This window comes from Lepidochelys kempii, chromosome 8 (genome assembly GCF_965140265.1).
Source record: "Lepidochelys kempii isolate rLepKem1 chromosome 8, rLepKem1.hap2, whole genome shotgun sequence".
Classification (NCBI taxonomy): Eukaryota; Metazoa; Chordata; order Testudines; family Cheloniidae; genus Lepidochelys; species Lepidochelys kempii.
Window position 1 is genome coordinate 87174906 of NC_133263.1, and position 15540 is coordinate 87190445.

General features: G+C 40.3%; 2 protein-coding genes across 5 annotated transcripts in view; one reads left to right on the forward strand and one right to left on the reverse strand.

Annotated features, from left to right (window-relative positions):
• Positions 1-6823, forward strand: part of ANKRD13C (ankyrin repeat domain 13C) — a 50222-nt gene extending 43399 nt beyond the window's left edge. For 2 of the 3 annotated variants that reach the window (XM_073357354.1, XM_073357355.1), the window contains 2 exons: positions 873-973; positions 2502-6823. In XM_073357354.1, the coding sequence (XP_073213455.1) occupies positions 873-973; positions 2502-2632 (232 nt within the window). In that variant the 3' untranslated portion in view covers positions 2633-6823. The remainder of the gene's footprint in view (positions 1-872; positions 974-2501) is intronic. The other variant, XM_073357356.1, reaches the window with a different exon arrangement.
• A 1046-nt stretch (positions 6824-7869) lies between these two features.
• The window catches only part of SRSF11 (serine and arginine rich splicing factor 11), a 49062-nt gene continuing 41391 nt past the window's right edge, over positions 7870-15540 (reverse strand). The window contains exons 12-13 of one of the 2 annotated variants that reach the window (XR_012160447.1): positions 15282-15408; positions 7870-8246 (exon numbers count right to left, since the gene is read on the reverse strand). The gene's annotated coding sequence lies outside the window, so the exon portion shown is untranslated. Of the gene's footprint in view, positions 8292-15281; positions 15409-15540 lie in introns of both variants that reach the window. The other variant, XR_012160446.1, reaches the window with a different exon arrangement.

Consider the following 15540-nt stretch of genomic DNA (forward strand, 5'->3'; position numbering starts at 1 on the left):
TTGAGATGTGGATGCAGACATGTATTCCACTTAGGTGTATGCATGTTTATTTTTCTGATTCTTTCCCCCTTAACGTCATTGACTTCTTGTACTGCCTCTTGGACAAGAAAACAGGAATGGTTTATGCTATCAACAGCAGTTTGACTCATTCTCTCAAACTTTCGCTCAGAAATCCACAGTGGAGTGAGTTAGCTCTTCTAAAACGACAGATATTTGTACAAAGCAATGATCAGTGAATATGGAAAAATATTAATGGGATGAAACCCAATCTGTAAATAGCCTTTACCTTTTCCAGATTGGTCCATACTGCCCACACGCCGCCCCTCACTTCTCCCCACTTTCTGCAGCTTCAGGTTTTTTTAGCAGCTGATATTGAATACAGGTAGTGAGTGAGACAATAATGGGTGAAAGCTAAGTATTTAAGCTTTGTGATAGTTTAAAGCTTAGGTTCCTAGTTCTAGGTCTCCATATAAATGATGCCAGATTAATGTTAGAATTCAACTTTTGAAGTGTTGGGAGAAGGGAAGAATAGTAATTGGCAACATGATTTTAAGATCCAATTTCTCATGATTCACCAAGGCTAGAAACAAAAGCTTTCATACCCACTTTATTACATGCCATATGTTAAGATGTGGATTACTAGAAATTGGACTTTAAAACTGTCACTAAGACTTAAGTCAAAGCACCAATGCTCTCATCACAGGAGTGATGGGTGTGTGGTGCGTGTGTATATATAACAGAACTTAGAGCACTAATTTTCAGTCCCTTAACTTTTAGTTACTTATCCATTGCATCAGTTTAAATTTTCTTGGAACAAAAATGAAGCTGGCAAAAGTGAAGAGCTTCTAATAAAAATGCACTTTTCTTTTCAGATTATTGAATGTTTTAGAAGTAATTGCACCCTTCAAGCACTTTAACAAACTTAGAGAATTCGTTCAGATGAAGCTTCCACCAGGCTTTCCTGTAAAGCTAGGTAAGGTGACTTTCAGCTTCTGTTAAGATCCTCCATTCCCAAGAAGTGGAGGTGTTTAATTGAAATGACTAAATTTGTGTAAAACTGTTGATTTTTGGTTATATAAAGGAAACTTAATTCTCTGCTACAATAGGCTGCCACAGCGTTTAGAGGAGTATAGTCTAGTCCTTGGTGAATGGAAGAAACAGAATCCTATTAGATTAGTGAAAGACTGAGGAATATTTATAGCTGGGATTAGAAGAGTCAACAACAAAGAAGTCACTTGCTTTACTAGTCACTAAAGGGCTTGATCAAATAGTGGAAGCTCCAGATTATAAAAAATTACCCTTTCCTAGTGCTGGGGCTCATTCTGAAGTGAAGACTGCATGGTGTGGTGCTCCCAGGGAAGCTGCAGATCACTTGAATTGAGGGATGACCTTGTCCTTGAGTAAAGGAATACACTTTTGTTAATGTTCGTCCTGTGAAAATTCTGATTCTAATCAGGACTGTTGCCAGGACCCCTAACCCTACATCCTCATATGGCTAATTTTTTTTTCTCTTCAAGGATTGTTCAGAATATATTCCACATTTACTATTTCTTGCACCCAGTGATTGCTGTAAATCAGCTATGAGAAACTACATGCAGGTTTCCAGTTTCTGGCAACAGAGGGATAAAACATATTTGCTAATTTGCATGGACAGATAACCACAGCAAAACCTTAGGCCATAAAGAAGCAAACCCACCCACGCAAATAGCAGCAAAAATCCAAGAATAAACGGTCTCTGGTGCTCTAGGGTTATTTATTATAAACCCGGGTGGTGGTGTATTTGAACTTTTTTTTTTAATACACCAAATCCTACCTTCTGTTACACATCACAACCCCACAGTATTCATTGGGAACTGCTTGTGCCAATTTGTCCATAGCTTTTAAATACTATTTAGGTTTTTTTTTTTGTTTTAATCCAGACTGATTTGCCCACCTCTAAGACTTAGTTTAAATTTTGGGCAGAGTCATCTTGATGTTTGAAATTTTATTTAACCATTCTGGCACCTGTGCACTCATTTTGTCCACCTGAGACCAGAACCTGAATATTGCAAGAGCCTCTTATTGAGATTTCCAGCACAATTTTGCTCATCTAATAAATTCAGATGTTTATTCAAAGCACTGGGAATTTGGTTGTCATCTGAACCAAACCTCTAGAGCTTTGCAAGTCATTCAGGGCTTTTCTACACAAGGAGTGGCTATTCCTGATTGACTCCATGTGTGGGATGTTCTTATTCTGCAGTAAGAGTGCAATATTTCAGATTAATCTACTCTATTTTATCAGGAATAGTTAATCTGCTTTCAGTTCACACTCTGCCTTATTCTGGATTAATTTTCATTAGACAAGCCAGTAATGTGTTCGAAATATTTAATAAATTCAGAAACATAAAACTAGATTCCCTAATCACAAGAATATGATACACTTTATTAAACCAGTTGATAATGTAATAACTGTGTAACCCTTTGTCTCTTTGCTCTTTACTGTGCCACTCTGCTCTCTCCAGATATACCTGTGTTTCCCACCATCACGGCCACTGTGACGTTTCAGGAGTTTCGCTATGATGAGTTTGACGAATCCATCTTCACTATTCCTGATGACTATAAGGAGGACCCCAGCCGTTTTCCTGATCTCTGATTTACTGGAAAGTTAATAACAATACCAGCATACCCCAGAGAAAGCAAGTGTATGCAAATAGCCCACAGATATAGAAATGGGTCAAAATGGAAGAGAGAAACTTTTTTTAAATGATCCAGAAGAAAAGGGAACACACGTATGACTGATGTACTGAAATTGACTATAATGGTCATCTAATCTAGTATCTGAATTACAGCAAGTCTCCTGATGTGTCATTTACACTTTTATACATACAGTGCTGCAAGTGAAATAGTTTGACACCTCAGTGACTCTAAGGATATTTTAACAGCTGTGAGGACTGTCACTTGTTTATAAATTTTTTACGTTTGTTCTTGGTGATACAAAAAGCACTCTTGGACCATTAGCGCAAAAACTGAAATGTCTTAGCTGGATATTAGCCCTTTAAACATCCCATTTTATACAAGGTGACCTTATAATATTCTTTCAAGCTGTTTCCATAAATTGTAAACTATGTAACATTATGTATAGTTCAGTAATTTGAATGTTAGTTGAACGTATATTAGAAGGAATGCATTTTCTGTAGATGAATGAACCAAATGGTAACCGTTACACAATTGCATTTACAGATTGCAATACACTTCAGAAATAGCATTCACTCTGCAGGGAATAAGGTACCTCCTTTAGCACCTTAGTGCAATCCATTGTGGTGCTATTTGTGTTTTTATCTGAACTGTTAATTTTTTCACTGCAAGTTGTTTACTAATTTTCCTTTCAAAGAATTTGCAAATACTCCCTCCCTCTCACCCCTCTACTGGTTTAAAAATCGTTGCTGTGTTCATGGGTATGGTGTTGATTAGCATTCTTGGAGATTCTTTATCTACCTAGAAATTGCATCACTTGCATTATTTTACTCTTGGTTAGGAGACTTGCTCCATAATACCCTGGTTGATGTGCACCTATCTTATATTGATGTGGAGCAGCACACTGGAACATATTGGATGCATTAAGACACAATCTCAGACGTTAAAGAGGCTAAGTGAAATAAAACTTATTTCTTGAAAACCTAGTGTAATTGTAGGGCACATTTAATAGGACTCACAATGGAAAAATTTAAAACGTGCACTTTTCCACTACTAAGGGTGTAACTTCCCTTGCCATATAATGGAGTATGTTTGTTTATTTTTTAAAATAGGCTTTAAAATCAGGAATTGTTTTGGCTTCTTTAACGTATTCATTCCACTGTCCTAAATTTGAAGGTAATCTAGCTTTATTTTGCTAGAAAGAATGTGTGCAGCTGGCTGTTTGTTTGTATGTGCTGTGGTGCAAGTGTACAGAAATGTAAATTTTCAAAATTGTTTTGTGCACCTGAGCTAAACTACTTTTAGTAGAAATCAACACAGTAAATGTTAAACTTTAATATCTATAATGAACCATCAGTGCTTAGTAAAGGTAACCAATCTTACTAATCAGGTGGACGATGAAATAAGATAGCTAAATCATGATACAGTAAAAGCAGACTTGTCAACCACATTGATTTTATTGCGAAATGGTTAAAGTAGAATTCTTTCAAAGGGCATTGGCCCCTGTCTATATAAAATCCAAAGAGGCTGCCCTAGGGAATTACAATATCCACAGTTTATCCATCGTCTCACCCTCAATAGCAGTTGCCTAAATGGACTGACAGGAGGAAAGAAGGATGGTTGCTTCATTCCAGTAGTGTTTTAAACCTGTAAAAGGTTAACACTTGCCTGTCTACATTGCAGATTGGTGACCGATACACGAGAGAGAAATCAATCAGTTCTGAATGAAAATAAAAAGCACTAGTGAATTGTAAAATTGTTGTAGTTATTCCCAAAGTACCTAACCAGTCACAGCTGTTGAACATTTAGTAGGAGTGAATTGTTCTTCCAGCTAATTATGAGTCCCTCAGGTTTGACATTGATTACATGAATTGGTACCTACCTTGCATCCTCCCTTGGCATCAGCTGAAATCCTTAGCAGTGAGAGAGACACAATTATGTAGATGGAGACAGAATTATCTTGTCAGTGCTGTAGGTCAAGGTTAAGCTTCCATAGGGCCTACTGTAGGAACTTACACTGCTACTCTAGCTATAACTGTTCTAAGGATAAATGGTGAGAGGGCTTCAGTATCCAGTACTGTCAGTCCAGCATGGGTGACAAATCCTAAACCTGTTCCTACAATATTTGTATTTCTGAAACTAATGGATACACCTCAGAACTTAACTGTGTGGCAATTTCTGCAAAGACAAATTGGGATATTTCTCAATGACAGACATCAATAGTTGATCAAATCTTTCTTAGTATTACAAGAAAGGAATTAGTACTTTGATGTAAAAAACCAAACCAATGCACAAACCTGTATCATAAAAGCTGCATCCATAGGAAGAGATGCTGGAAGCTGAGTTTTATATTAAAGGCAATATAATTGGATTATTTGGGGTGGGTGCGGGGGCATTAAATAAGCCTTGAGACAAAATAGAGGGTACAATCCACCTGTGGTGAGATCAGTAGTGGGCCTGAAGAGAGGACTACCTTTTCCTCTAATGAACTGTTTGATTTAAAACTCATTGCGGTCTATGGAAACATGATATCAATGCGCTTTGGATCAAGCCTTACATTCATTAATATGTTTCCTGATACACAATTAGGAATCATTTGACTGTAACCAGCTTTTGTTTCAGACCAGTTGCTATTAGATTCCAGTGACAGCCTCAATCAAATTTTAAGTAAGAATTAGCAGAGTTGCTTGCATCTCAAATCCTTTGGGGATACTATAATCTGTCTCAACATTCCCAGTGATGAATTTCAAAACGCAGCTAGTGAAATGTGCACTTTGAAGAGTGGCTTCCTAAACAATACACAGGCGTAAGTCTTAGCAAATGAGGGATGATGTGTGAGTACAGGAGATCGGTGTTGTAGACCAGCATCTATAGTGTAGCAGGAGTAAACAGGCATAGCTTTCTTTCGTTTCCATCCTGCTCTGTAAAGGATAATTTTGTCCCCTCTTGAGTATGCAGCCACAATACTTTTACAGAACGCATACAGCACAGCTTGCTTCTGCAGCATAACAATGAACATGTCATGTAATAGTTTGAAAACTTTACATATGCATGTAAAGGGATTTGTTACAAAAAGATACACTGGAATGTAAAAGGCTGTTACCTGATTGTTTGTTTGAAAAAGCATGACATTTCTGGAAGTACGCTATTTCTAGTATAATATCAACTAGAGCTTAATACTGCTGGGAAAACAACAAAAATGTTCATCTTCCACTATCATGGACATTCTAAAACACACAAGATTTAGAGATGCAAGTTATGAATAATTCCATGTCCATTTGAAAGTCAAGCTTTTAAATTTTCAAGATTCCTCACTGCGTGGGGAGGAGGCATCTCACAGCAAGACTGAAGAAAGCCTAAATGTTAGGTACTTTTTAAAAATTAGCAGTTGGATCTGGATCTGGATCGAAATGTTTGATTCAGAATATTAAAAAAAAGCCATTAAGTCTCAAACTGAAACAGAATGTTTGCAAAGTCCTAGAACTGTTCCTTAACCAAACTCAGTTTTACTGGTCTTCCAAAACACCACTTTAATTTGTGGTAAAAGGGAATGCATTTTATTTTATTTTTAAGTAGCTGCTGTTCCAGTCACTCTATTCACTTTTATAGCTGCAGTTCTTGATATATGTACTTATCAACAGATGGTTACAAAACTTGATATTTTCCTGGAAACCCTCCTTAAGTTTGGTAATATATTCAAAGCAACTGTCAATTTTTAAATGTACTTGTTCTTGATTTTTTAATTCATGCAAGGATGATTACATTATTTAAACTTTATTAACAAATCTCCTGTAATGCTGCAGAGTCATTTATTTTCTTTAGATATTTGTAATTATCATGGAAACTTAAGGTCACTTTTTTGCATTTTACTATTTGTGTGGTCTGTGTTCTTAACTCACCTTCACTAATAGTAATTTTTAGGTTGTATCATCTGTTAGAATAAAGACCAAAAGATGCTGTTTGATTCTGAAACTGAACATGTGAAAACTTTAACTATAACTCTGTACAGTACTTTACATAATATGTACATTGTAGGCACTTTGTACATGTTTGAGCAAGGATTGAGTTGAAAAGCTGGAGTGCTTCAGCTCATTCTGTAAGGATGTTTTATTGGTCAGTTTTTAAATAAAATATGAAGTTTTCAATATAACCCTGTTCCTTCCCATCTCTCATGTGGAATTTTGTTGCTATACTGTATTCAGAATAAAAGTTACCTACACAAGTAAGGTTCAGATCCTGAAAATACCTGTATTAGTTTGAGCAGATATAATTCCACTCGAAGTCAGTTTGTTTGTAGGATCTGCGTCCAACCCACTGCACTTAACAGTAGGTGAATGGAAAGTGAAGTCTAATACGTGAAACCCTGGCCTCCCATTATTTTTTCAGATTTTTTTTTCAGAGCCTGATTAGGTGTATGCAATTGTGTCGCCCCCACAAATGACTGGAAGCATGTCATTTAAAATGGATCTGGATGAAAGAGAACATGGACTTGTGTCCCCCCTCACCTCTCCTTTGATTTTTTGCCTTCAAGACATGAAGCCTATAAATGGGTCTTTTCAAAACCCACATTAAAAATGTAGAGCTTAACCCTAGAATGTCGAGGGGAAACCATTTTATTGCAAGACTAGAGCGACAGTGCCGGAGGAGGAAAAATGATTTTTAGTCACACTGCTTAAAACTTTATAGATGTAAATTTCAACACCACTTTGGAGAAAGGCTATCTGATTCCTTAACATCTTAAAGGAGCCAGAGGCGTTACCTCACACACATACAGAGCAGGCAATTTACAAGCTTTACATCAAAGCAGCAAAAGCAGGGACCAAGATGATCCTTTGCAAGCCAAACACTACGGTAAAATGCTGGAATGTTTAGGGTTACCATATTTGAACATTCAAAAAAGAGGACACTCCATGGGGGGGGGGGTATTTGCTCATGCCCTGCCCCCAGTTCTACCCCTGCCCTGCCCCCATTCCAACCCCTTCCCCCAAATCCCCACCTCCTCCCCTGAGCATGCTGCGATCCTGCTCCCTCCGAGCCATGTGAAACAACTGTTTTGTGGCATGAACGCTGGGAGCTAGGGGGAAAAAGCGGGCACTCTCTTGAGTGATCAACATTCACTCTCTTTCTTGAATGATCAACTCTTCTTTGGGGAAAAATAATAATGGCAAACTCCCGGACGCTTTTAGATATTTAAAAATTCCTCCCAGATGGCAATTTAAGACCCAAAAAGCCAGACATGTCTGGGAAAATACGGACGTATGGTAACCCTAGGTATGTTAATTATGAGAAGTATTTTTTAAAATAGCAGTGAAAAGTGCAACTATAACTATTCTGAAATGCTTAAAGTTGGACCTTAATCTGAATATTTTACTAGTTAGTGCAAGGTTAGTAAATAGCTCCCTTGCATGTTGGCTATCTGTAATATGCATTTTTATTAACTAGTGACTCCATTTACAATTTTTCAGCACAGCACTGAATAAACAGAGTTGATTATTGGGAGGGGCAAGGCAGAACAAGTTGGAGATACTCTTACCTTAATGAGAATGTGGGAAATGTCAGTTACACATCAGTTCCTGGTGGTGAATTATATTTAATTCAGAATTAGAGCTGTGCAAGAACTATTTCGGATTCAAAACAAAGCCAAATGTGAGTGGAAACAATTTCCCACAAAAGCAAGTGTTTCATTTCAAGAGTTTGAAACATTTGGATTGGCTAATGCTTCCCACCCTCCCTCCCCGAACAAAACTGCTGAAATCAAAGCGTTCCAAGTTTTGTTTTCAATGAAATGGCATTTTCTTACAGATGTTCTAATGGAAAATTCAATCAGTGCTATTCAGAATGTCTCAGGTATGCACAGAACAAGTTGATTGTATTAAATATAAGTTAAGGATGTTATTACTGCAATTTTTATATCACTAAGTATATACACTTGAGGTCAAGAAATAATCTCCTTACACCATTTTCTTATACTGAGGTGCATCCAATTTAATTGCAAGCAGCAATTCCGAAATATAATCTCCATGCTATCCAGATAAGGACTGCAAAGGTGTCAAAGTGACATGAAGGCCTGCCTTTAATCTAACTCTTTATTACAACTGGAGAATTTTGCAGAGCTACCGCGAGGAATCACTGCACACACTTATGTATACTTTATGCTTTCTTTTAAGCAGAAGACAGCTCTTTACTCAATGCAATGGCACATGACTTTTGGCACCACAAAGAATACATCTCTTCTTCAGTCCTCATTTGTGGACAGGAATAGAAGGGATTTAGGGGGAAGGGAAGGAGAGGTTACTTACTTTTAAAGTAACAGTTCGTTGAGATTTTTGTCCCTATATGGGTGCTCTGCAGTAGGCTATATGTGCACCCAGGCACGCTCAACCAGAGAATGCAAAGCAGTGGCCACAGGCTTGCACATTTGCAGAGCAGCACTTTGTGCCTCCAAACAAGGGCATATAAGGAGGCACAGACCTGCTTCCATTCAGTTTCTTCACTACCGCAAAGCAGAGCCTCCAGAGCTAAAAGGGAAAGAGGGCAGGAGGAGGACTCATTTCAAAGAACTCAAGTTATTGTAAGGTATGTAACTCTCCTCTGAGTATATGTCCCTGTGGCTGCTTTACCACAGAAGATACCCAAGCAGTATCTTGCTGAGGAGGTAAGTCCAAGACAGTTTGGAGGACTGCATCACCAAAGATGGTAGTATCCCTGGACGCAGGTAAGATCATGTAATTCTTAGCAAAGGTAAAAATGGGAAACGAAGTTGCAGGCCTACAAATTTAAGTTATGGAAACACCTTCAGGAGAGAGATAGATGTGGACTGAGCTAGAGTGGAACGTGCTGTCACTCTGTGAGGGAGGTCTGTATCCCAGTTGATTCATAGCAGGTTAAGATGCAACCTGAAATCCAATTTGACAATCTGAGTGGAAATAGGTTAACCCTTCATCCTTCCCCGCAACAACACAAATAGCATAGGAGGTGCCTGTCAGGTCTTAGTCCTGTCAAGGTAGAAGGCAACGGCCCTTCTGGCATCTATTTTATGTAGGCTGGTCTCCTCTCTAGAGGACTGAGGTTTTGGGTAGAACGCTGGCAGATGAATCTCTTTTATCGATGTGCGATTCTGAAAAGAACTTTGAGAGCAAATGAGGATGGGGATGCAGTGTAACCATGTCTTTATAAAAAGTGGTATATGGCAGCTCAGCCCTAAGAGCACTGAGCTCTTTCTTCTAGCTATCACTTGAGCTAGAAGAAAGAGCTCAGTGCTCTTAGGGCTGAGCTGCCATATAGGAGAGGCAGGAAAGAGAACAGGTAGCCACTGGTTAAAATGGAGATTTTCTCAGGGCATTGAGAACCAAACTGAGGTCCCATGGGAGGTGCTGCTTTCTGTACAGGAGGCAAACTGTAGGAATCTAGCTGTAATAGGATGGGCAAAGACTGAAGCCTTTAATGGGGGAGAAGAAAGCTGTTATAGCAGCCAGATGTGCTCTGGGCTCATGGATTTAAAGACAAGGCTTATCTAAGAGGTAGTTCAGGATTTTGGAAAGCAGAACCATTAAGGCTTCAGAAGAGTGAATGGAAGACCAGTCGTAGAAGCATTTCCTCTGTTGAATGTAAGTTTTGCAAGTGCTATGTTTCCTGCTAGATAGGATAATTGACTGAACTCCGAACAGGTTAGTTCCATGCTCTCAGATTTAAAGAGAATGTTGGGATGGATCATGGTCCCTGAGTTCTGTGACAGGAGATCCTTCCGGAGAAGAAGCCTGAGCTGGAGGTTCAAGTCTTGGACAGGATGATGCTACGAGGATAAACCCTTGCTCTTTCCTGATGCAATCTGAGTAAGATCTTCAGGTGAGTATGTACTAGGATACAGGGGTATGGCCAGTGTTGAGGGTATCTTCCAATGAGTTGCAGACATTTTCCCTTGGAGCAGGACAGAATTTCATGTTTAGGTGGCAGAGGTCTGCTTCTGGGGACCCCCAAGTCTGGCAGATGCTAAGGAAGACAGCATTGTTGAGCTCCCATTTGTGGTCCTGAAGGAAGCGTCTAGTCAGAATGTGTATTCTGGCATCCTGGAAGATAGAAATCTCAACTAGCTATCTAACAGAACATGCACCAATTTCAAAGCTTAAGCAATGCTGCACATAAAGACTGGGATCTTGCTCTGACCTTACGTCATATCTGAAGGCACCTGAGGGGCAGTCTTGCATGAGGCATGACAAATGTGGAGGCATACAAGTTGTAGGCAGGTTCTTGCCATTGTTTGCAAGCTATGTTGTATTGGCAAGATTAAACCTGATAGAGAATCTCTCTTTGGCAAGAGGCACTGGCAGTTAGGGAGCCTAGAATGGCTCCAATAAAGTCTAGTCTCCAGGTGTCAGTGTAGAATTCTTTTTATTGATGCTGAGGCCTAGAGATTGAAAGAGGGAGTCCTGGAGGTTGCAGACTGGATCTCTACAGCTGATCAACCCCTGAGGAGCCAAGCATCCAGGTGAGGATTTCTATGCCCCACTGATGTAGATGGGCCGCTCTGCTGAAAGCTTTGTAAAGACCATAGATGCTGTGAAGAGCCTGAAAGAAAGGACTTGTTACTGGTAAGTCTTTTAAACCTAAATTGAACCGTAGGAACTGTTTGTGGGATGGGTGGATAGCTACACAAAAGCAGGCATCACAGAGGTTGACGGTGACCAACAAGTCTCCTGAATCTAGGAACAGGATTATAGTGCCTAGCGTCACCATCCTGAAGTGCTGGGAAAGGAGGTTCAGGTTTCTTAGGTTGAGGATTAGTCTCCATCCTCCACCCCTTTTGAGAACTAGGAAATAGTTGGAATAGAACTTTCTTCTGATAAACTCTGGGGCAATTGGCTCAATCATCCCCAACCGTGAGACTGGACCTCTTGTTTCAAGAGATCTTTGTGAGAGGAGTTCCTGAAGAGGAATACGGATGAAGGGACAGTGTGGATGGAGTATCCCACATTGATCACCTCCAAAATCCATCTGTCTGAGGTACTTTGTGCTCAGGCAGGGAGGAAGTAGGATAGCTGATCTCAGGGGGGGAGCGAAGGGGAGATGAATGGAATCATTCAACACAGGATCCAGGTAGGTACATTTGGTTGAGGCCCTCAACCGAGACATCAAAATTATTTCTTAGAGGGAGGTGCAGGTATTGCTGTAGAAAGTGGTAGTCCCCTATTCTGAGGAACAGATCTCCTCCTTTGAAAGTAGGAAGGTCTCAGAAAGCCTGTTGCTTGGTGTACTGGAATGGCCTAAATGGCTGTTATATTTATAGTTACCAAACCATCTTTTTGTTGCAGTAACTCAGATATCCAGTGACTGTAAGGTAGCTCTCAAATCCTTCAGTATGTGTAGGGAGGCATCCATGTCAGAGTTGAAGAGCTGGGCTCTTCGAAGGGGAGAGGGGGAGAAGAGGACCTTCAACTATAATCTGCACCTCTTGGGAGACCAGACAATAGGATGCTCTCCACAGTGCTGTGGCTAAGGATCTAGAAGCTGTCTGGGATATCTACAACAGCTTGGAGGGAGTTTCTGGCTATAACTGGCCCTTTGAAATCATGGCCTGAAATTGTTCCATCTGGTCCTCTGGCAGATGTCAAATAAAAGGAGAATGTGTTGAAGTCATTTTGCCAACAAGGCCTGGTAGTTTGCAACACAAAATAGGACAGCTTCCGAGGAGTACCTTGTCCTACCCTGGAAGTCTAAACTTTTGGACTCCTTATAAGGAGAGGGTCTGGAATAGACCTGCCTCTACCCTTTATTAGCCACATCCACCCGCCAGTGAATTAGAAGTAGGGTGGGAAAATAAATGCTCCCTTTTCTTGGCTGGAATGTAGTACTTTTTATCTGCCTACAGCTAGGGCTTGGACCATGGCACTTGTTTACTAGTCTCTGTGAGCAGGTGAGAGTCCTAGACTTCCTCTAATAGGATCCGGAGGGATTCTGTCAGATGTTTTATGAGGTCTTGGAAAGCCCCAGAGTCATTGGTGTAAGAAAGTTGTGGAGGCATTACTGCCTCATCCAGGGATGAAAACGATTTAGCTGATGGGGGTGAGTTTCCCTCCTTTGGAGGGGGGAGAACTGCTCCTGGGTGTCTCCTAGTGCTGAGGTGCATAAGGTACTGGAGTACCAAATGGTGATCCTAGGGTACCCAAGGTTTATCAGTCAATGCCTGTGAATGATACAGTACCAGCTGGTACTGGGGATCTCTTTCTGGTTGGAACCCTTATAAAATTGTTCCCTAAGGTGACCTAGGAATTCTAGTAAACCCACTGAGGGGATAGAGAGGGGAAGGGTCCCCACGGATAGTCATAAGCTGTCTCCAGGATGTCTGGGGGGGATCTGAATTAGGCTCGTTAGGGTGTAGTAGCAAGGTGATGAAAAAGAGCCCTCTATGGAGGCCTTCAGACTCTGAGAAGTATCATCCCCTGGGCTGAAGGAGGGAGCATCAGACATGGGTATTGAAGGCTGGAGGTCTGGCCAACGTTCAATCTAAGCAGTACCAGGGAAGGGGTCATGGTAAAGGACCATAGCAGGAGAGATTCTGGTACCACTGGTATAAACAAGTCCCCTGGGAAAAGAAATCTGGAGGCCTATGATGTCCAGAAGACTGAGTTGGTGCTGGGACCTGGCCTTGCAAAGATGGTGAGCACAGTACTGGTGAGGCTTGTAGAAGAGCTTCTCTGATCTTGAAGCCCTGATGTAAGGGACATAACTCTCCTGTGTCATGTAGAGGAGGCCTGTGCCTGATCTTAGTGCCTGGAAATGTCAGTACCATGCTGCTTCTTGTGCAATACTAGGGGCTTGGTACCCAGGCTCAGATGGAGCCTTAGTTGCACCCCTTGGGGGATATGAGGTCTTAGAGGGGGGTTTATGAGGTGACCTCTCCCTCTTGGATACCCTGGAAGGAGAAAGTAGTCTTCTTAGACATTCTAGCCTTTGAAGGTGCTGCTGCCATGGGGTAGTGCAGGAATTTAAGGTTGATGTACACAAGTGGAAAGTGGAGCCCTCCTGAGGCTAGTGAGCACTCTAGTAGAAGATGCTTCAGTCTAGCCTCTTTCTGAGACCCATCTTTAAACTCCATACATACATTAGTTGCAGATGGGATATGGGTGCCTCTGAGGCAGGGGAGAGCTTGAATTCCCATCACTACAAGGCAAGCTTGAATTCCCATCACTCTGGGCAGGTCTGTCAGGGCTTGAACCCTGGGTCTTTGGCACAAACCAGAATGGTAGAGGACTGAAGGGAAGATGGGGGTGGGGATGGGAGTAACCCTTTCTAAACACAACCATATAACATTAAAGAAATAAGGACAAAAATCAGAATACAAAGCAAGGCAGGAAGTTGAGAAGCACTAGACAAGCAATTGCTTCATCTCAAGTCACAGGCAGTAAAGAAGGAACTGAGTGGTGGTGGGTCCATGCCTCATCTGAAGGCTTGAGGTGCTGCTCTGCACAGGCCTGAGAAAGCATGGATGCCTGTCCATCCTACATTGGAGCACTCATATGGACATATACTTGAAGAATGTATGTTTTCTGATTAACATAAGCACAGTTAGTGATTTTGGTAAAATGCTGAATGTTAGCATTTCTCAGGCTTCAAAGCTGACACTCCATCAAGAGGAGTGGGGGCAATTCACATGTGGCGGAGCTACCAGTGAAGGCTCAGGAGTAGCTGCCACCAATCATAGACCTAGTGTACCTGAATGCATGGGGACATTAAAAGCTTGCTAGGCCACATCTCATTTATATTTGGCCCCAGCTGATGAAGGGGTATCCACCACACACTAAGATATGATCTAAGCTAACTTCAAAGTATTCTACATTTAAAAGTGAACATTTGCCAAAATGATCCCAAAGTTGTCTGCTAGAGGAAAAATGAATTTAGCACATGCTGATTTCTGAATGGCAACTAGGGTATTTGTGTTCAATTTTATAACAGGTAGAAGGATTCACTCATTGCACTGGTGAATGAATGTAAATTAGTAAATGGTAGTTTGTAAACCTTTGTTACTTCCACTGTGTCTTCAGGCACTTGCACTTGAGTTATATTACACAAACCAATTCTAACACACAATGCTCCTATTTCAAAAAAACAGTGTAAACTTAATTTGTGTAGTGTTTTTCCAAGTTTGTACCCACCACATTTGTTGGTTATCTGAGGACAGGATCCTCCTCATTAGTCAATGCTTATGCAATAGTGTTAATAATCCACAAATGTTTTAATAAAAGCAGGAGGGCTTTTTTTTGTTCTGTACTTGCTAGCAAGATAAGGTAAATTTAATTCAAACATGAAGGAAATGTAACTTAATTAGAAGATGCAATATGCATGTCTTTTTTTCTTGATTAATGGGGATTATCAGCTTGTTTCACTCAACTAAAAACAAAAGGCTAGGAGAACTCTTTGTATTGACATATACCTCTCTGTAGTGACAAAATACTCAGTTTTTTAAAAGTTACATTTCTACAAATTCTAAAAATGACACCGCATGTCTAAATGGCAAGTTTCATTTTAAAATGTCTGTGGAAAAGTGAATTTTAAAAACCAGACTCAAAAATTGCAAGCACTTGTGCTAATTTTAGTTTGATTCCAATACCTACTCATTTAAACCAGTGAATTGTTCTGTCATTTCAGGACCTTCTTTTATAGGTTAGCTTTTAGAGATGTATAGCTGATGCACACCCTTGCATTTCATTATCCTGTTCCTGCTAATCTTCCATCACCATTCTAGAGAAGATAAAAGGTGCAAGTGTTTACATTTCAATGAAAATACATACTTAACAATGAGAAAAATATATCTGAAAAGTACTTAACACTTTAAGTTCATTCAGGTCTATTACTTTTTATCCCCAGCTAAGG